General features: G+C 37.2%; 1 protein-coding gene across 1 annotated transcript in view; it reads left to right on the plus strand.

Annotated features, from left to right (window-relative positions):
* Positions 1-22620, plus strand: part of FAM120C (family with sequence similarity 120 member C) — a 99734-nt gene that overhangs the window by 44424 nt on the left and 32690 nt on the right. Inside the window, exon 10 of the mRNA XM_070605484.1 lies at positions 5791-6040. Within this exon, the coding sequence (XP_070461585.1) occupies positions 5791-6040 (250 nt within the window). The remainder of the gene's footprint in view (positions 1-5790; positions 6041-22620) is intronic.

Below are 22620 nucleotides of genomic sequence, written 5' to 3' on the forward strand. Positions count from 1 at the left end.
AAAATGAAATTCTAAAATAAGTTCAAGTAACCCATAGGAAGGGAAAAATAAGAAAGCAGAGATATGAAAAACAGCGAGAACAAGCAGAAAAAAAAATGACAGACTTAAGCACTAACATATCAATAATTACATTAAATGTAAGTAGTCTAACTATGCCAATTAAAATACAGAGATTGACAGGCTGGATAAAAAACATGACCCAACTATATGCTGTCTACAAAAAATTCACTTCAAATATAAATGATATAGGTAGGTTGAAAGTAAAAGGATGAAAAATGGTATACCATGAAAATATTAATCAAAAGAAAGGGGGAATGGCTATATTAATGCAACATAAAGTAGACTTCTGAGCAAAAAAATTACCAGAGACAGAGAGGGACATTACATATTGGTCAATCCACCAAGAAGACATAGCAATCCTAAATATGTATCACCAAACAAAAGAGCCACAAAGTATATGATGTAGCAACTGATAGAACTTAATGAGAAATAGACATATTCACAATTATAATTAGAGACTTCAAGTCCCCTCTCAATAATGGGTATAAGAACTAGACAAAAAATCAGCAAGAATGTAGAACTCAACAACACCATCAATGAATAGGATCTAATTAACTCTTAGAGAACTCACGAGAGCACAATACACTTTTTTTTCACAGGCCTACAGAACATGTGCCATGATAGATCATATCCTGGACCATAAAACAAACTTCAGTAAATTTAAAAGAATTGAAATCATACAAAGTATATTCTCAGACCACTATGGAATCAAACTAGAAATCAACAACAGAAAGATAACAGGAAAATCTACAAATACTTGGAAAATAACAAAGTACTTGTATATAATGCATGGGTCAAAGAGGAAGTCTCAAGGGAAAGAAAGAAATATATGGAACTAAATGAAAATAAAAACACAGCATATTAAAATTTGTGAGATGGAGCTAAATAATTGCTGAGAGAGAAATTTATAGCACTAAATGCTCACATTAAAGACGAAAAGTCTCTAATCAGCCATCTAAACTTTTACCTCAAGAAACAAGAAGAGGAGAAAGCTAAACCCATGACAAACCAAAAGGAGGAAATAACAAAGGCAAGAGCAGAAATCAATGAAATTGAAAACAGAAAAACAATAGAGAAAAATCAATAGAACAAAAACCTGGTTCTTTGAAAAGAACAATAAAATCGACAATCTTCTAGCAAGAAAGAAAAAAATAGAGAAGAGGCAAATTACTAACATCCATAATGAGTTATCACCTCACACCTGTCAGAATGGCTGTTATCAAAAAGACAAGCGATAACAAGTGTTGGTAAGGATGTGGAGAAAAGGGAACCCTCCTGCACTGTTGGTGGGAATGTAAATTGGTGCAGCCACTATGGAAAACAGTATGGAGGTTCTTCAAAAAATTAAGAATAAAACTACCATATGATCCAGCAATTCCACTTCTGAGTATTTACCCAAAGAAAACAAAAACACTAATTTGAAAAGATATATGCACCCCTATATTTGTTGCAACATTATTTGCAATAGCCAAGATGTGGAAGCAACCTAAGTGTCCATTGATAGATGAATGGATAAAGAAGATGTATATAGGGGCCGACCTGGTGGCACAGCGGTTAAGTGCGCATGTTCCGCTTCGGTGGCCCAGGGTTCACCGGTTCGGATCCCGAGTGCGGACGTAGCTCCGCTTGGCAAGCCATGCTGTGGCAGACATCCCACATATAAAGTAGAGGAAGATGGGCATGGATGTTAGCTCAGGGCCAGCCTTCCTCAGCAAAACGAGGAGGATTGGCAGCAGATGTTAGCTCAGGGCTAATCTCCCTCAAAAAAAAAAAAAAGATGTATTTATATATACAATGGACTATTAGCCACAAAAAAGAATGAAATCTTGCCATTTGTGACATCATGGATGGACCTAGAAGGCATTATGCTAAGCGAAATAAGTCAGAGGAAGACAAATACTGTATAATTTTACTTATATGTGAAATCTAAAAAACAAAACAAATGAACAAACAAAACAGAAATAGATTCATAGATACAGAGAAAAAACTGGTGGTTGCCAGAGGGGAGTGGGGTGGGGGGTTGGGCAAAATAGGTGAAAGGGATTAAGAGGTACAAACTTTCAGTTATAAAATAAGTAAGTTACAGATATATAATGTACAGCATAGGGAATATAATCAGTAATATTGTAATAACTGTGTATGGCGATAGATGGTTACTAGACTTATTGTGGTGATCATTTCATAATGCATATAAATGTAGAATCATGATGTTGTACACTTGAAACTGACATAATGTATGTCAACTATACTTCAATAAAGGAAGAAAAAAAAGAAGGACAGAATATCACCACAGAGCCTGCAGACATCAAAAGGATTGTATGGGAATACTGTAAACAGCTCTACATAAATTTGACAACTTAGATAAAATAGACCAATTTCTCAAAATACACAGACTACCACAACTCATCTAATATAAAATAGATAATTTGAATATCCCTATAAATATTAATGAAATTTAATTTAAAACTTCCCTAAAAAGGAATCTGACTCAATTGGTTTCACTCGAGAATTCTCCCAAATATTTAACAAAGAATTAACATCAATTCTACACAGTCCTTTTCAGAAACAGAAGAGAGAACACTTCCCAACTCATTCTATGAAGCCAGTATTGCCCCAATATTAAAATCAGATATAGAGAGTACATAAAACAACTCTTCAGACTGATATCCCTCATCAGTATTGATGTAAAAATTCTTAACAAAACATTAGTCAATAGAATTCAGCAACATATAAAAAGAATTATACACCATGGCCAAGTAGGGTTTATTACATGGTTGTAAGGGTGGTTCAATATTTGAACAATCAAGCAATGTAATCCACCATATAAACAGGCTAAATAAGAAAAATAACATGATCATCTCAATGGATGCTGAAAACATTTGACAAAATTTGACAATTCATGATTAAAAAACTCAGAAAGCTAGGAATACAGGGAATTACTTCAGCTTGATAAAGAACATCTACAAAAATCCTACAGCTAACATTATACTTAATCGTGAAAGACTGAATGTTTTTCTCCTAAAATCAGGAACAAGGCTAGGATGTCCGCCCTTACCAGTGCTCTTCAATAGTACTGGAAGTTCTAGCCAGCACAGGAAGGCAAGAAAACAAAATAGAAGGCATACAGATCAGAAAAGAAGAAATAAAACTGTCCCTAATTGCAGATGACACATAGTCTATGTAGAAAACCTCAAGGAATCTACAACAAAACTCCTAGAAGGATATAAAATAAACATACAGAATTTAATTGTATTTCTCTATACTAACAAGGAATATGTGGAACTGAAATAAAAAATGCAATACCATTTACAGTCCCTCCAAAGAAAGTGAAATACGTAGGTATAAATTTAACAAAAAATGTTCAGGATCTGTATGCTGAAAATTACAAAATACTGATGGAAGAAAGCAATGGAGACCTACGTAAATGGAAAGACATAAATGTCCATGAATTAGAAGACTCAACATAGTAAAGAATCCTCTCCAAATTGATACACATATTTAACACAATTTCTATCCAAATCCTGGCAGGATTCTTTGTAGATATAAACAAGATTATTCTAATATTTATATGGAAAGACAAAGGAACTAGAATAGCTAAAACATTTTTGAAAAAGAATAATAAATTGGGAGCAATCACTTTACCTGATTACAAGATTTATCATGTAGCTATTATAATTAAGACTATGTGGTATTGGCAGTGGTGTAAACACATAGATCAATGGAACCTAATAGGGAACCCAGAAATAGCCTCATACAAGTACAGCCAAGTGATTTTTGACAAAGCTGCAGAAGCACTTCATTGCAGGAAGGCTAGTCTTTTTAACAAATGGTGCCAGATCAATTGGACATCTGTAGATGAACAAGTACCACATATCTAGATTAATATCTAAAATATATGAATAACTCAAAACTGAACGTTATAAAAACAATCTAGTTAGAAAATCATCAAAATACGTGCTCAGACATTTCACTGAAGAAATTTACATATGGCAAATGAAGACATGGAAAGATGTTCAGCATCATTAGCCATTAGAGAAGTGCAAATTAAAATCACAATGAAGTATCACTACATACCTATCAGAATGGCTAAAATAATGGTGAGGATACCACATGCTGAATTGGATGTGGAGAAACTGGATCACTCATAAATTTGCTGGTGGGAATGTAAAAGGGTACCCCTACTCTGGGAAGTAATTTGGCCATTCATTTCAAAACTAAAAATAGACTTACCATACAACTCAGCACTTAGTCTTTTGGGCATTTATCCCAGAGAAATGAAGACTTATTTTCATGCAGGAAGTTGCACACAAAGCTTTATTCATAAGAGCCTCAAACTGGAAACAGCCCAAACATCATTTAAAAGGTGAGTGGTTAAACTGTGGTACATCCATACCATGGAATACTACTCAACAAAAAAAGGAATGAATTATTGATACATGCAACAACATGAATGGATCTTAAAGGCATTATGCTGAGTGAAAACGCCAGTCTCAAAAGGTCACATACTGTATGATTCCATTTATATAACATTCTCAAATTGACAAAATTATAGAGATGGAGAACAGATTAGTGGTTGCCAGGAATTACAGATAGTGCTGGAGGACGTTGAGTGTGACCATATAAGGGGTAGCAGAAGGGAGATCTTTGTGGTTATGGAGTAGTTCTATATCTTGATTGCAGTAGTGGTTACACAAATCTAAACATGGCAGAGAACTATATACACAATTATACCACTGTCAATTTCCTAGCTTGGATATTGTATTATAATTATTTTAGACATAACCATTGGGGAAAACTGGGTAAAGGATACATAGGACCTCTCTCTACTATCTTTACAACTCCTGTGAATCTATAATTATTTCAAACTAAAAAGTTTTCTAAAAAGAGCACTCTAGTGATTGTGGAGCCTGGGTGTGAGGGCTACCGGATGCAATGAAGACAGGGACAACACTCTGGAGACTCTTGTCAGGTGAAAGATGAGATCTGAACTTCTACAATATTTGGTGTGATGAAGAAAAGAGGACAGATATAAGGGCTGATAAGGTAATAGAATCATCAGGACCTTGGGAACAACCAGATGTGTAGGAGGTGAAGGAGAGCAAAGATTCTAGAATGACTTCCAGGTTTCTAGCTTGGGTATTTGAGTAGATGCTAGACGTCTTAAGTGAAAGAAGCCACAACTCAGGAGCCTGAGATATACTAAAAGTAGACAGCAGCTGTGTTTTCCTTGTCTGTTACACCTTCCTAAATCTAAAAGATGTTGATTTTTGAGAATTTTGTGAAATTCTTTAAAGTCTTTTGGGGTGTCCTGTAGTCTGTTATGAAGCCAGGTATTCACATATTTCCTCCTTGAACTTCTTTCTTTGCCTAGCCTGGTACATCTACTTAAGAAATGTGTTTTAAAGTAATTAAGAACTGTGTGACATTGAGCCTTGGTTTCTTCATCTCAAAAATGAGCACTATGTTTTGTGATAATATAGTCATAATACTTCTGTCTCAGGATTGTTCTGAGGAGTAAATGGAATTTACATTTATGTGTAAAGTACTCAACTCAAATGAAGCATCCAAAAAATGCTTACTACTCCTGCTGTTTCTCCTGCTAACAATAAAAATTATAGTGACAAAAAATAAAAAGATGTTGAAATGTGATGGATCCTGTCAATTGTGGCCAGCTGCAGAAATGCTCAGAAAGTCTCTAGAGCCTGTTTTTCCTCATTTTCTGTTTTATAGTTCCTTCAGTGATCCTTAAAGAGTGGTCTGCCTATAAAGGGAAGTCACCTCAGACCCCTGAGCTGGTGTCTGCACTGACATTTCGGGAATGGACTTGCCCAAACCTCAAGAAGCTCTGGCTAGGCAAAGCAGTTGAGGACAAGAACAGAAGGATGCGGGCTTTCCTGGCCTGTATGAAGTCAGACACACCCAGTATGCTCAATCCAGCTAATGTCCCCACTCATCTGCTGCTCATGTGCTGTGTTCTCCGGTAAGTCATGTGACAGGGAGATGACCAGTTCATTTCTCTTTTACTTTTTAAACATTTCCTTTAAGCAAGTGAGTGTGTGTGTGTGTGTGTGTGTGTTTTATTGAGTTCATAATAGTTTACATCAATGTCAGATTTCAGCTGTACATTATTTCTTGACTGTCACCACATAGGTGCTCCCCTGCACTCCCTGTACCCCCTCACCCTCCTTCCCCTGGTAACCACTGAACTGTTTTCTTTGTCCCAGTACTTGTTTATATTCCACATATGAGTGAAATCATCTGGTGTTTGTCTTTCTCAGACTGTAAGTAAATATTCTTACAGTGTTTTGGGGTAGGCAAGTTTTCATTTTATGTTTTGTTTAGACTTCAGAAACACTGAAATTGATTGCTATGATAGTCTCCTTGGTTTATGATCTACTGTCATCATCAGTCCACGCATGACCTCTTTTTATATTTGGTTTTATATTTGGTTTTTGTCTCCTTCAGTCTTTATTCCTGATCCAGTTCCCTTCTCCTCTCTACCCATAGTTATCCACTCTTGGATATTCTATGTGTGTCCTTCCAAGCTATCTTCTATATATTTGTTTAGACACATGTATCCATGCACTGTCAATAGTGTTTATATGTATATATTTTTTTCCTTTTTTAACATGAAAAATATTTTGCTGTACATATCATTCTATTTCTTACATTTTTCACTCAGTGTTATTTTTGAGATCTATCCGTATTCACATATGATTCATTCCTCATGAATGCTGGATCATGTTCCATCACATACTAATATCACAGTATTTCATTTATTGATTGATAGTTCTTTCCAGTTCTTGGGTATTACAAACAGTGCTGCAGGGAATATCTTCATAGATGTCTCTCTCTCTGTCTCTTTGTGTTTCTGTGTCAGTTCATCTGAAGTAAATACTCAGGAGTAGAATTATTGGATCCTGTAAAATATGCATATAGGTTTTTCACCAAATATTGCCAAATTGCTCTAGCTTATATTTGTACTAATTTATAGTCCTATGAACAATGAATGAGGGTTTCTAGTTCTTCATAATATTGCCAGTACTGCTATCATATAACTTCTTAATTTTTGCCCATCCAATGGGCTTCAAGTATTATCTTTTATTTTAATTTGCATCTCTTTGACTACACACAAGATTGAGCTTCTGTTTTATACATATTAGCCATTTGTTTTTTCATTCTCTGAACTACCTGTTTATCTTGCAAATTTTCTTTTAGGTTACTTGTCTTTTTCTTGTTGATTACAGAAGTTTCTTGTTAGATATGTGTGCGTGTATACACATATATAGCAAATATCTTTTCCATATCTCTGTGTATATCGAATATCTTTTCCAGTCAGTCACAATTCTTTAAAACTTTATATACAATATCTTTGTTGAACAAAAGTATTTGATTTTCACCACCTTTTTATTATCATAACTTCATACATATAGAAAAGTTGGAAGAATAGTATGCTGAACACCCACATGACCACCACTTATATTCTACAATTAACATTTTACTATACTTATTTGTCTCATATAACTCTCCATCTATCCATTTCTAGCTATCCATTTATCCATCCTTTTTGATTCGTTTCCAAGTGCATTGCAGATATTGGTACACTTCACCTCTAACCAAGAAGTATTTAATTTTAATTTTGTCAAACCCATCAAATTGTACTGTTATGGTGTGTGCTTTGGGGATCTTATTTAATAAATTCTTTCCTCCTCCTGGATCACAAAGATATTTTTCTACATTTTCTTATAGTTTTATAATGTTGCCTTCCATGTCAGGTCTTTAGTGGGTATTTATTCTGTATATGCTATAAGAAAGATCTAATTTTATTTTCTCTACATGATGAGCCAATTTTCCCAAGTCCATTTATTAAATGATCTCCTTTTCCCATTGATTCATATTACCACCTCTCCTTTGTACCAAGCTATATATACATGAGTCCATTCCTGGATTCTGTTTTGTTCCATTGCCTATATTTGATCCCCTGCTAGGATCACATTGTTTCAATTATTAAGGCTTTGTAATTTGCTTTAATATTAGTTAGGGCAAATCTCTGCTCTTTGTTTTTTTTTTTTGTTTCAGACTTGTACTAGCTATTTCTGAACCACAGGAGCCTTTATTCTTCCATATATAATTAATAATTAGTCCTGTTTCCACAAAATCTTGTTGGGATTTTTTGTCAATGAATGAATTTATAGATTAATTTGGGGAGAGTCGACATCTTTATAATGTTAAGTCTTCCCATCCAAAGATCATAGTTTACCTCTCCCTTTATGCAGGTCTCTTCCTTTATATCTTAGTAGAGTTCATTTTTTTCCATAGAGGTCTTCTGCATTTTAAATTAATTCCTGGGTGTTTGATACATCTTGTTGGGATTCAAGATAGTATTCTATTTTCTGTTACACTTTCTCATCGGTTATTTGCTGACGTAGAAGAAGTAGGTTTTTGTGCAAAGAGAGAGTCAATCCCTTCAAGTCACCAGAGGCTTATAGAGCATTGAGCTTTGAAACTGGACAGGCCTTAGTATGAATTCTGGCTTTGGCACTTTTCAGCTTGGATAAGTCACTTTAGCCTTTTAGAGCTTCTGTTTCCTCACTATAAATGGGTATAATAATTCTTACTTCTCAGAGCTGTTTGAGGATTGAGATAATGCATGCAGGGGCAATATCACATAATAGATGCTTACTATATGTTAAGAATGGTGACTTACAGGGGCTGACCCAGTGGCGCAGCAGTTAAGTTCACATGTTCTGCTTCGGTGGCCCAGGGTTCCCCCATTCAGAACCCAGGTGTGGACCTACTCACCACTTGTCCAGCCATGGTGTGGCAGGTGTCCCACATATAAAGTAGAGGAAGATGGGCACGGATGTTAGCTCAGGGCCAGTCTTCCTCAGCAAAAAGAGGAGGATTGGCAGCAGATGTTAGCTCAGGGCTAATCTTCCTAAAAAAAAAAAGAAAAGAAGTAAAAATGTCTTATGACCAGCTATAATAGCTATCATAAAGACTATGCTCTAATAATCTAATAGGTTTTATATGCTTCCCCTGAAGAAAAACCCTTAGCCTCCTGCTCGACCTATTTATTCTTAACTTAGATGCATTTTTGACAATTCGGTCACCTGATTTCCCAGCATACAACAGATCAGAAGCGGAAAATTGCAAGGGAGGTGAGATAGGGAGTAGGAGCTATTCTTAGAATCAGTCCTGGTGACAGCAATGGTAAGCGATTCCCTACTGCCTAAAAGCAGGGGAAAAGATATAGTCTTATTATTTTAAAGATTTTAAGAAGACCTCAGAACCCATGGGGTTGGCCCAGTGGTGCAGTGGTTAAGTGCGCACTTCCGCTTCCGTGGCCTGGGGTTCGCCGGTTCAGATCCCGGGTGCGGACATGGCACTGCTTGGCAAGCCATGCTGTGGTAGGCGTTCCACATATAAAATAGAGGAAGATGGGCATGGATGTTATCTCAGGGCCAGTCTTACTCCCCAAAAAGAGGAGGATTGGCAGCAGATGTTAGCTCAGGGCTAATCTTCCTCCAAAAATAAAAAATAACTTAAAAAAAATAAAAGACCTAAGAACCCAAAAAGAAGAGGCATCATCTGGAGCCATTTAGTGTAGGGGGGAACTGCCCTATATAAATCAGTAACCCATGTAAGATCATTATTAAAGCACAAGGTAATGATCAATCTTCATAAAATCCATAAGAACGGGTTCTGTAATATTACATGTTATGTACCTGGCAATGTGCTAAGTCAGCCCTTTGTGTATGATGCTACTAATTCTCATAATAGTGCTGAAAAGCAAGTATTATTTATCTCCATTTATACATGAGGAAACATGGGCTCAGATAAGTGACTTTCAAAGTTTACATAGCTAGCAAGGGGTAGTGCAAAGTTTGAACCTAAGTCACTCCAACTTCCAATTCCTATGCTTTTTAAAAGACAAAATGATAGAAAAATACAGTTTTAAAGATTAACATAAAATCTGGTTGGAAACTTAAAATTCAACTTTAAATGAAGATTAATTTATCCTACATAATGCATTGCCCACCAATATCAGGTAGAGACTGGGTAGGAGGAACATTGAACTATGGCCTGATTGAGTGCTAGGAGTCTAAACTCCTCAATTGCTTTTACTAACTGTAGGTTAAAAGATACCTCTCATGAAAGTAAAGTAATGCTAGGGAAGTTGTGACTAAAACTTATATTGGTGAAGCTCTTGGATAGTTGGCCTAGAGAAATGAGAGTCTACTAGGACAGGTTGATACAGTTTGAGGAAGGCAGAACCTTTACACATGCAATAGTCACCACTGAGGAGGGAGGGATAATGAGGGACTCTGTCAGGCTTCTAGGGGTGAGGTGCATCCCTGTTGAATGTGAAGAGGCATACACTAAGGCCCTATCATTTTTAGCAAAGGTTCATTCAAATCTGAACAGTTTTCCAGAAATAGAACATAAAATTGGACAAGTTCAGTCCTCTAGATTCATGGGTGAAGTTGAGGAGTCTCTTATGAGAAGCAGTTCTATTAAGAAGCAGCAGATTTATTCCCAGCTGTAAAAGGGCATTTGAGTTAACCAGTGCCATCTTGAAATATAAAGAGTAAAGGTATATAAGAACTAGTTTTTGTTCACCTGACAGAATAATTCTAAAGTTTATTGGGAAAAGCAAATGAACAAGAATAGCTTGGAATTTTTTAAAAAGAACAATAAGAGGAATCTTGGTTCAAACAAAAAAAATACCAAAGAGTATTATAAACTCATGCTAAAATTATTGATACTGGCACAAAAATTGATAGGTCATTATTTTAGAACATATAATACTGAGTAAGACCCTAGACATATGACAATTTAAAGTATGCTAAAGAAGTTTCACATATCAATGAGGGATAGATGAAGTTTTCAATAATTGTTGAGAAAATTGGATTGGTATTTGGGGAGAAAACATCAAGCTAGAGCCTTGCCTCACATAAATTCCAGATGGATTGATTATAGAGATAAATGCAAAGACAAAGAAAGATAAAAGGTAGAATAAAAACTAAGCAATGATTTAACTAATCTTGAGGCAAGGAAGGAATTTTGTAAATGAAAATAAATAAAGAAGTCTCAAGCCAGGATGTTGTCAAAAACAATAGTAAAAACATTGGCAAACAATCAGGGAAGGCAAACACCTCAGTTGCCTTTGTTTGCGATACACCATGCCAAGAATTTAAATGGGAGATCTGGGCAATATGACAGTAATAAAGGATTTTGATAAGCTCCCATATATTCCTGGGAGTCTGGAAGGTTGTGTACATGTGTAGGGTTGCATACACACTCAGAAAAGACTGGAGAGAGAGCCCCAATCACATATTCATACCTGGCTGAACATGAGACCTCCACAAGGTAAAAATAAAAGCCAGACTTATAAACTGCCTAAATTTTTAATGTATGCCCCAACCTACACATAGATCTCCTCAGCAGAAATGGAAGTTTTATTGTCTCAAGATGTTTCTGCATAACATTTGACTAATCATTAGCTAGTAAGCTATGGAGATCCGAGGGAGACTCCTAGGAAGCTAGGCTTAAAAATGAAAAGAATTAAAAATAAAAATTTGAGCAGGGACATCAGGCCACACACTGCAGGAAAGACAGACTCTCCAAAATTCATCCAGACGCTACTAAACAAACAAAAACAGCAGCAACAACAATGCTTGGGGGGGAGTGAAAAGTCCAGAGTTGCTATGATATATTATCAAAACTGTCCAATGTCCAACAAAAAATTACAAGACTTGCAAAGAAAAATAATAATGTATGGCTCATACACAGGACAAAAAGCAGTCAGTAGAAACTGTCTCTGAGGGAGTATGGAGGTAGGACATAGTAAATAAAGACTTTTAATCAACTACTATAAATATGTTCAAATAACTAAAGGAAACAATATTTAAAGAATTAAAATATGATAGCAATGACTCACCAAATAGGGAATAGCAATAAAGAGATAGAAATTACAAAAAGAAACCAAATAGATATTCTGGAGTTGAAAAGTACAACAATTGAAATGAAAAATTAACTTGAGGAGCTCAGCAGCAAATTTGAGCTGAGAAAAGAAAAAAATCAGTGAACTTGAAGATAGATCAATAGAGATTATCCAATCTGAAGATAAAATGTAAAAAGAATGAGTAAAGATGAAAAGAGTCTAAGAGACCTGTAGGACAACATCAAGCATGCCAATATATGCATAATAGGTGACCCAGGAGAGAGGGGGTGGTTAGAAAATATATGAAGAAATAAGAATTGAAAACTTCCCAAATTTGATGAAAAACTTAAATCTAGACACCCAAGATCAAAAACTCCAAGTAGTATAAACTCAAAGATCCACACTTAGACACTATTAAAAGACAGTCTTGAAAGAAGCAAGAGAAAAACAACTTATCACATACAACAGAACCAGAAGAAGATTAACAATAGTCAAAAGATGGAAGCAATTCATTTACATCAGTGGATGAATTGATAAACAAAAGGTGGTATATGCATACAATGGAAAATTATTCAAACTTAAAAAGGAAGGAAATTCTGATACATGCTACAACATGGCTGAACCTTGAAGATATTATACTGAGTGAAGTAAGCCAGCCACAGAAGGACAAATATTGTATGATTTCACTTATATAAGGTACCTAGAGTAGTCAAATTCAGAGATATAAAGTATAATTGTGGTTTCTGGGGGATGAGGGGAGGAGGGAATGAGGAGTTAGTGTTTAATAGGTATGAGTTTCAAGTTGAGAAGAAGAAAAATTTCTGGAGATGAGTGGTGGGATGGTGCACCATAAAGTGAATGTACTTAATGCCACTGAACTGTACACTTAATAATTATTAAAGCGGTTAATATTATGTTATGTATATTTTACCACAAGAAAAAAAAAGGAAGACAGAGGATAGGACTTCCAGAAGGGCACTGCAAGGAGGTGGGCAAACCCTCTCCCCAGAAAAATTACAGCTTAACTTAAAATAATATTTTTAAATCATTTAACCCTCAGGCATAGATAGCCCAGAAGATGGGTGCTCCTTTTCCTCTCAGCTCCCATTCTTGGGATATAGTTTCACCCTGGGAGGGGAATACTGTCATTTCTCATGATACCAGCCCTGTGTCCAGGTAGGTATGGTAAAGAGGATCACCTACCTAGTCTCCAACTCAGGGCAGAAGCTCTAATCCAGGGGCAGCTTGCCAAGAATACTCTGGGCCTCAATCATCCCCTTCCACCTCATATGTAGGAAGGAGTTTCCTTACTGAGAGGGTCAAGCCAAAAAGACCTCAGCTCCACCCCCATCCTCAATGCCCACTTGTAGAGCAGGTGTGTCACTTGTCACTCTGGGAAAAGCAGCCCCACCTCTGGTGCAATGACCAGGAGTTCTTCTGGGGCGGGTAGCAGGCCATAGGAATGAGGAGCTCCATGCCTCTGCCTGAAGGGACTGTCTTTATTTGGAAAAGAGCATGGAGAATTCCATGTCTAAGAGCATGTCAAGAACAATAGGGATCTTGATGGTGAGGAATTAAGAGGAGGCTAGTAGCTGCTTGATACAAGCAAAACTGCAGAGCGTCGAGAAGTTTTCTAGAGAGAACCAGGGAAAGAAACAGTCAAGAGGAGCCCTCCTGTGATCATAGTCAACTCTGGGGATCAGGAAGGATATGTGCATGCTTAGATGGCACCTACTTGGGAGCAACTAGAACAGGACATGGAGCAGACTTGAAAGCATTCCCCCAACCACACAAAGACCCATCAACACAGGGCAGATACTTCACTGACACAAGGAACTGAAACACGACTTCTGGACAAACATTGACTGAGCAATAAACTTCTGTCACCCAAAGGCAACTCCTAGGAAGCCAGGCTTAAAACTAAAGTCAAACTCATCCCTGCCAGTCTGGAAGACTGTCAATACCCAAAGCTGTGCCTTCTCAGCAATGATCAGAGAAGGAACCTCCAAACTACTAGTCCCTCACTGAATGTGGGGCAAAAAAGTGTCAGCTCCCTGAATTATTATAGTAGCCTTACTCCACACATATATTCAATGGTAAAGGGTAAAAATCTAACTGGCTAAGAGGACTTAAGCTTAATCTTTGACCAATTAGTGGCTTATGCTGACCCACGGGCGATGTCTAGATTGCCAAGCTAAAAGATAAAAACAAGGGGGAAAGCTCTCAGTAGAAACATCAGAGGCAACACCCTGCATAGGAAATAGATTTCACAGAATTAGTGCAGCCAAATCACTAAATAATGAACAAGAGAACAATAAGCAAGCAACATCAACCAGCCTTGGGCTGGAGGGTGGGGTCATTATCCAGTATTGTCATATTATATTATCTAAAATATCCAGTTTTCTACAAAAACTTCCAAGACACTCTAAGAAAGATGAAAGTATGGCCTATTCTCAGTAAATAAAGCAGACTTTTGAAGGGGCCTAGATGGTAAACTTAGCCGACAAAGACTTCAAAGCAATTATTTTAAATATGTTCAAAGAACTAGATGAAAGCATGCATAAACAATTAAAAGGAGACATTGTGATGACAGTGTCTCCTCAAATAGAGGATATCAATAAAGAAAAAGTATTAAAAAGAACCAAGTGAATATTCTAGAGGTGAAAAGTAAAATAAATTAAAATGAAAAACTTACTAGAGAGGATCAACAGTAGAACTGAGCTGGCAGAAGAAAGAAAAGCAAACTTGAAGACAGATTAATAGAGATTATGTTATCTGAAGAGCAGAGAAACAAAAGAATAAAGAAAACTGAACAGAGCCTCAGAGAAATGAGTGACACCATTAAGTGAACCAACATACATGCAACTGAAGTACCAGAAGGAGAGGAGAGAGAGAAAGGGATAGAAAATAATGTTCCAAAAAATAATAGCTGAAAACTTCCAAGATTTTATGAAAATCATTAATCTATACATCCAAGAAGTTCAGTGAACTCCGTATGATAAACACAAAGAGAACCACACCAGGTATATCATGGTCAAAATGATGAAAGCCAAAGACAAAGAGAGCATCTTGAATGTTGTAAGAAAAAAACACCTCATCACATGCAAGGGAACCACAAATGTTAGATTCTCATCAGAAATAGTGGGGACCAGAAGGCAATGGGACAACATAATTCAATGTGCTGAAATATGAAGCACTCAAATGTTAATCTTTTTTTTTTTTTTTTATGGATTGGCACCTGGGCTAACAACTGTTGCCAATCTTTTTTTTTTTTCTGCTTTTTCTCCCCAAACCCCCCTGTACACAGTTGCATATCTTAGTTGCTGGTCCTTCTGGTTGTGGGATGTGGGACGCTGCCTCAATGTGGCCTGACGAGTGGTGCCATGTCCGTGCCCAGGATCCGAACCCTGGGCCGCTGCAGCGGAGCATGCAAACTTAACAACTCGGCCACGGAGCCGGCCCCTCAAATGTTAATCTTATATCCAGTAAAACTATATTTCAAGAATGAAGGTGAAAGAAAGACATTCAAAATAAAAGAAAAAATTAGAGAATGTGTGCTAACAGACTTGCTTTACTAAAAGAAATACTAAAGGAAGTTCTACAGGATGAAAGCAAGTGACAACAGACAGTAATTCAAATCCATATTAAAAAAAAAATAACACCAGTAAAGGTAATTATGTAGGTAATTTAAAAAGACAGAATAATTGCATATTTCTTCTCCTTTTTTCTCTTAACTTATTTAAAAAGTAATTACATCAAACAATATGTATATAATTATATTCTTGAGCCTGTTAACATATAGAAATGTAATATATTTGACAATATCAGCAAAAAGAAGGTGTATGGGAACAAAGATGTATTGGAGTAAGGAAATGACACCAGATGGTAAATCTACAAGAAGAGAACCAAAAATAATTAGGTTAACACAACAAAAGTTACAAATATTTACTTGCTCTCCTTTCTTCTCTCAGCTTCATTAAAAGAAATAAGATTATATAAGGTAATGTCAACGAAAATAATCCATAACCAATCTATAAATGAAAATTTGGGTGAGTTTATTCTGAGCTTAAATCTTAGGATTATAACCCAGGAGAGTCTTTCCACAAAGGAACAGAGCACTCCAAAGAAGTGGGGGTATACAGGGTGGTTATATACCCTCAAAGAGTATGTTTCACATATGATTGAAATGTCCCTTTTACAATAGTCACAAGGCTGCTCTGTCAGCACAGCAATTGATGGAAGCGGCAGATAGGTCTGCTGTCTCAGTGAACGCCGCCAGGTGGCAGGTGTGTTGCCTCGGGCTGGGGGTGTCACAGATGAGCGCTGCAATCGATTCCCAGCCTAAAGAAAGATGCTTAATCTTTAAGGAGATGCCAACGTTGGGAGGGGGAGAGAAGTTGCACCTTTATCTCAAGGGCCTTTGCTCTTGCCATAGGGAATCTCTAAAGCAGATATACAATGCATGCTCAACGGCCTTGGTCAGGCCCTTTTGGAAAGACAAGGTCAGGCCGAATTAGGTTTATACCAAATGGCTTCCTCATATATTCCAATATATCCTATTACTTGCCATTTTTATTTGTCAGTAATAATTACAACAAAATATTGGGTTTGTGCAGACGTGACATGTATAGCAAAAATACCACAAAAAAGAGAGGAGGGAATGGAGCTATATAAGAATACAGTTTTGATATTTCACTGGAATAAAGTTAGTATATATCTAAAATAGATACTATTACAATGTATATTATAGACCCTAGAGAAAATAACTCAAAAATATAATGTGAAAATTACTAAAGGAAGTAAAACGTTACACTAGAAAGTGTCCACTTAAAGAAGACAATAAAGAAGGAATAGAGTCACAGATAACACATGAGACATATAAAAAGCAAAATGGCAGATGCAAAGCTACCCTATCAATAACATTAAATTTGAGTGGATTAAAAATCCCATTAAAAGGCAGACAGTGTCAGATTAGATAAGAAAACAAAATCCAACTATATGCTGTCTACAGGAGACACACTTTAGATTCAAAGATACAAATGGGTTGAAAGTAAAAGGATAGAAAAAGCTATACATACAAACAACAACCATAAGGTTGCTGGAGTGGCTGTACTAATACCAGACAAAATAAACATTAAGACAATAAAATGTTTTAAGATATCATCATGGTGGCATGAGAGGATCCTTTTGTCTCGCCTCTTCAACCTACAGCAAGTAAAACATCTATAACCCAACAAAGGCTAAATTGCACAACAAACTATGACACTGGAAAGATCCACACATTGGTACATATAGAGGTGGGTGAAGTGGAGCACACAGAGGAGGCTAAATGCAGAACAGCAGAGGCAGTGCCCAAGACCCTGGTCCCCCTGCTGTGGTGGCTCTGCCAGCCATCCCCAGCCCCAGAGAACTCAGTGGGCAACAGCAGAGGCGTGTATGTGACTCCAGCCAGCCAGCTGAAACAGTGCCACAGAGCAGAGCAGCAATGGAGGCAGAGCCCCATGGTCCCGAGCCACCCAGCTGCAGCTAAGAGCCTGGTAGCAGTGGCAGAGGTGCCCACATGACTCTGACATCCCAACTGCAGCAATGCCTGCAGCCGTGAGGTAGCAAGCAACAGCTGAGCTGGTGCCCCACATACCTGGATCCCTCCACACCCTCCCCCTCCCCCCACCACAGCAGTGGAGCTTCCAACTCAGGTGGTCCCAGATACAGCAGAAACATCAGCCATCTCTGTGCCCCTGGCAGCAAAGCTAGCAACCACAGTGACACTGGCAACAGCAACACATCAGTGACCCCCAGAAATACAAGCAGCAATGACAAGAGTACTGGTGACACCCTGAATAGAGGTGGTGCAAGGTGGAATGTGCAGAGCTTCAAATATAGCCAGAGTCAGCGCAGGTAAGAGAAACCAAAAACTAGCACTATAGCACCACCTACTGAAAAACGAAAGTAAGGCCTTCCAGCCAGTTCAAAAGTTTGAATCAAAACAAACAAAGCTATACCTAAATAAAAAGCATGTTTGCTACAACAAATGTGCTGGCAGACGAATAACTCAGCAAGCACCACAAAAAGTCCTGGCACCATAACATTAGAAAAAGAAAACAAGTGTCCAGAAACCAAACACAAAGTCATGGAAGATTGTGATCTAACTGATAAGGAATTCAAAACAGCTGTCATGAAGAAACCCAAGGAACTACAAGAAAACTCAGAAAGGCAGGTTGGTGAGCTCAGGAATAAAATAAATAAACAGAGGAATACTTTACCAAAGAAGTTGAAACTCTAAAAAAGAACCAAACAAATTATGGAACTGAAGAACTCCATAAATCAGATGAAGAATGCATTAGAAAGCATAGGAAATAGAGCAGATCATATGGAAGAGAAAATTAGCTAGCTCAAAGATAGAAACCTGGAAATGATGCTGGTAGAAGAAGAGGGAGAAATAAGACTTACTTAAAAATAAATGCAGAAATTCTACTAGAATTATCCAACTCCATGACAAAGGGCTGCATAAGGGTAATGGGTATCCCAGAAGGAGAAGAGAGACAGAAAAGGAGCAGAGAGCTTATTTAAAGAAATAATAGCTGAGAACATCCCAAACTTGGGGAAGGAACTGGATATACAACTCATGAAGCTAATACAACACCCAATCATCTCAACACAAAAAAGACCTTATCCAAGACACATGATAATAAAACTGTCAAAAATCAATGACAAAGAAAGAATATTAAAAGCCAGGGGAAAAAGAAAATAACCTAAAAATGAATCCCCATTAGGCTATCAGCAGATTTCTCAACAGAAACCCAGGAGAAGGTGGAAAGATATATTGAAAATATTGAAAGACAAAAATTGTAAACCAATAATAATCTATCCAGCAAAGTTGTCTTCAGATATGAAGGAGAAATAAAGCCTTTCTCAGACAAACAAAAGCTGAGGGATTTCACCACCACTAGACTTGTCGTACAAGAAATGTTGATGGGGGCCGGCCCCATGGCCGAGTGGTTAAGTTCGCGCACTCCGCTTCAGCGGCCCAGGGTTTCGCCAGTTTGGATCCTGGGCGCGGACATGGCACTGCTCATCAGGCCATGCTGAGGCAGCATCCCACATGCCACAACTAGAAGGACCCACAACTAAAAAATATACAACTATGCACCAGGTATGCTTTGGGGAGAAAAAGGAAAAATAAAAAATTTTTTAAAAAATTTAAAGAAACGTTGAATGGAGCTCTCCCAAAAACAAAAGTCCAGGACCACATGACTTCACTGGTGAATTCTACCAAACGTTCAACGAAGATATAACATCTATCCTTCTCAAACTTTTTCAAAAAGTTGAAGAGGCAGCAATGCTTCCTAACTCATTTTAGAAAGCCAACATTACCTTGATACCAAAACCAGACAAGGACAACACAAAAAAGAAAATTACAGGCCAGTATCGCTGATAAACATAGATGTTAAAATCCTCAACAAAATATTAGAAATTGAATACACCAATACATTGAAAGGATCATACACCAAGATCGAGTGAGATTTATTCCAGGGATGCAGGGATGATTCAACATCCGCAAATCAATGTGATACTCCACAGTAACAAAATGAAGAATAAAAATCACATGATCAACATTTATTGAAGAGATTTTCTTTCCTCCATTCTATGTTCTTGGCTCCTTTGTCAAAAATTAGCTGTCCATAGATGTGTGAGTTTATTTTTGGGTCCTCAATTCTGATCCATTGATCTGTGTGTTCGTTTTTCTGCCAGTATCATGTTGTTTTGATGACTACAGCTTTGTAGTGTATTTTGAAATCAGGGAGTGTGATACCTCCAGCTTTGTACTTTTACTCAGGATACTTTTGGTAACTGGGGTCTTTTGTTGTCCCATATGAATTTTAGGATTCTTTGTTCTATTTCTGTGAAGAATGTCATTGGGTTTCTGATAGAGATTGTGGTTAATTTGTAAATTGCTTTAGGTGTTATCGACATTTTAACTGTTTATTCTTCCAATCCACGTGCATGGAATGCCTTTCTGTCTCTTTATGTTGTCATTAATTTCTTTCATGAAAGTCTTGTAGTTTTCATTGTATAGGTCTTTCACTTCCTTGGTTAAATTTATTCCAAGATTTTCTTTTTTTATTGCAGTAACATTGGATTATAACATTATATAGCTTTCAGATGTACATCGAAATATATTTCGAATTCTGTGTAGATTACCTCATGTTCACCACCCAAAAACTAATTATAGTCCATCACCTCACATGTGAGCCTAATCACCCCTTTTGTCCTCCCTACTCCCCCCTTACCCTATGATAAGAACCAATCCAATCTCCATTGCTATGTGTTTGTTTGTCGTTGTTTTTATCTTCTACTTATGAGTGAGACCATACGGTATTTGACTTTCTCCCTCTGACTTATTTTGCTTTGCATAATACCCTCAAGGTCCATCCATGATGTGAAAAATGGCCGGATTTCATCATTTCTTATGGTTGAGTAGTATTCCATTGTGTATATATACCACATCTTCTTTATCCATTCGTCCCGTGATGGGCACCTAGGTTGCTTCCAGGTCTTGGCTATTGTGAATAATGCTGCAATGAACATAGGGGTGCATGTATCTTTATGCACTTGTGTTTTCAAGTTCTTTGGATAAATACTCAGCAGTGGGATAGCTGGAACATATGGTAGATCTATTCTTAATTTTCTGAGGATACTCCATACTGCTTTCCATAGTGGCTGCACCAGTTTGTACTCCCACCAGCAGTGTACGAGGGTTCCCTTCTCTCCTCATCCTCTCCAACACTTCTTGTTTCCTGTCTTGTTATTATAGCCATTGTGACTGGAGTGAGGTGATACCTCATTGTAGTTTTGATTTGCATTTCCCTGATAGCTAATAATGTTGAGCATCTTTTCATATGCCTGTTGTCCATCAGTATATCTTCTTTGGAGAAACCTCTGTTCAGATCTTTTGCACATTTTTAAATTGGGTTGTTGGCTTTTTGGTTGTTGAGATGTATGAGTTCTTTGTATATTTTGGATATTAACCCCTTATCGGATATATGGTTTGCAAATATCTTCTCCCAATTGTTAGGCTGTCTTTTTGTTTTGTTGATGGTTTCCTTTGCTGTGCAGAAGCTTTTTAGTTTGATATAGTCCCATTTGTTCATTTTTTCTTTTGTTTCCCTTGCCCAGTCAGACATGGTACTTGAAAATATGCTGCTCAGATCGATGTCAAGGAGCGTACTGCCTACGTTTTCTTCTAGAAGTTTCATGGTTTTGGGTCTTACATTCAAGTCTTTAATCCATTTTGAGTTGATTTTTGTGCATGGCGTAATGTAATGGTCTACTTTCATTCTTTTGCATGTGACTGTCCAGTTTTCCCAGCACCATTTATTGAAGAGACTCTCCTTTCTCCATCGTATGCTCTTGGCTCCCTTGTTGAATATTAGCTGTCCGTAAATATGTGGGTTTATTTCTGGGCTCTCAATTATGTCTCATTGATCTGTGTGTCTGTTTTTGTCCCAGTACCATGCTGTTATGCTTACTATGGCTTTGTAGTATATTTTGAAATCAGGGAGTGTGATACCCCCAGCTTTGTTCTTTTTTCTCAGGAATCCTTTGGCTATTCGAGGTCTTTTGTTGTTCCATATAAATTTTGGGATTCTTTGTTCTATTTCTGTGAAAAATGTTGGAACTTTAATAGGGATTGCGTTGAATCTGTAAGATTGCTTTAGGAAATATGGACATTTTAACAATGTTAATTCTTCTAATCCAAGAGCACGGAATATCTTTCCGTTTCTTTGTGTCTTCTTCAATTTCTTTCAACAAAATTTTATAGTTTTCCATGTACAGGTCTTTCACCTCTTTGATTAAGTTTATTCCTAGGTATTTTATTCTTTTTGTTGCAATTGTAAATGGAATTGCATTCTTAATTTTTCTTTCTGCTACTTCATTGTTAGTGTATAGAAAGGCAACTGATTTTTTTTTTTTTAAGATTTTATTTTTTCCTTTTTCTCCCCAAAGCCCCCCGGTACATAGTTGTGTATTCTTCATTGTGGGTTCTTCTAGTTGTGGCATGTGGGACGCTGCCTCAGCGTGGTCTGACAAGCAGTGCCAGGTCCGTGCCCAGGATTCGAACCAACGAAGCACTGGGCCGCCGGCAGCGGAGCGCGCGAACTTAACCACTCGGCCACGGGGCCAACCCCGAAAGGCAACTGATTTTTGTATGTTGATTTTGTATCCTGCAACTTGACTGTATTCATTTATTGTTTCTAAAAGTTTTTTAGTGGATTTTTAGGGTTTTCTATGTATAAAATCATGTCGTCTGCAGTGAGTGACAGTTTCACGTCTTCTTTTTCAATACGGATCCCTTTTATTTCTTTTTCTTGCCTGATTGCTCTGGCTAGGACTTCCAATACTATGTTAAATAAGAGTGGTAACAGTGGGCATCCTTGTCTGGTTCCTGTTCTTAGAGGGATAGCTTTCAATTTTTCTCTGTTAAGGATGATATTTGCTGTGGGTTTGTCATATATGGCCTTTATTATGTTGAGGCATTTTCCTTCTATACCCATTTTATTTAGAGTTTTTGTCATAAATGGATGCTATATCTTGTCAAGTGCTTTCTCTGC

This window comes from Equus przewalskii, chromosome X (genome assembly GCF_037783145.1).
Source record: "Equus przewalskii isolate Varuska chromosome X, EquPr2, whole genome shotgun sequence".
In the NCBI taxonomy this organism is placed as follows: Eukaryota; Metazoa; Chordata; class Mammalia; order Perissodactyla; family Equidae; genus Equus; species Equus przewalskii.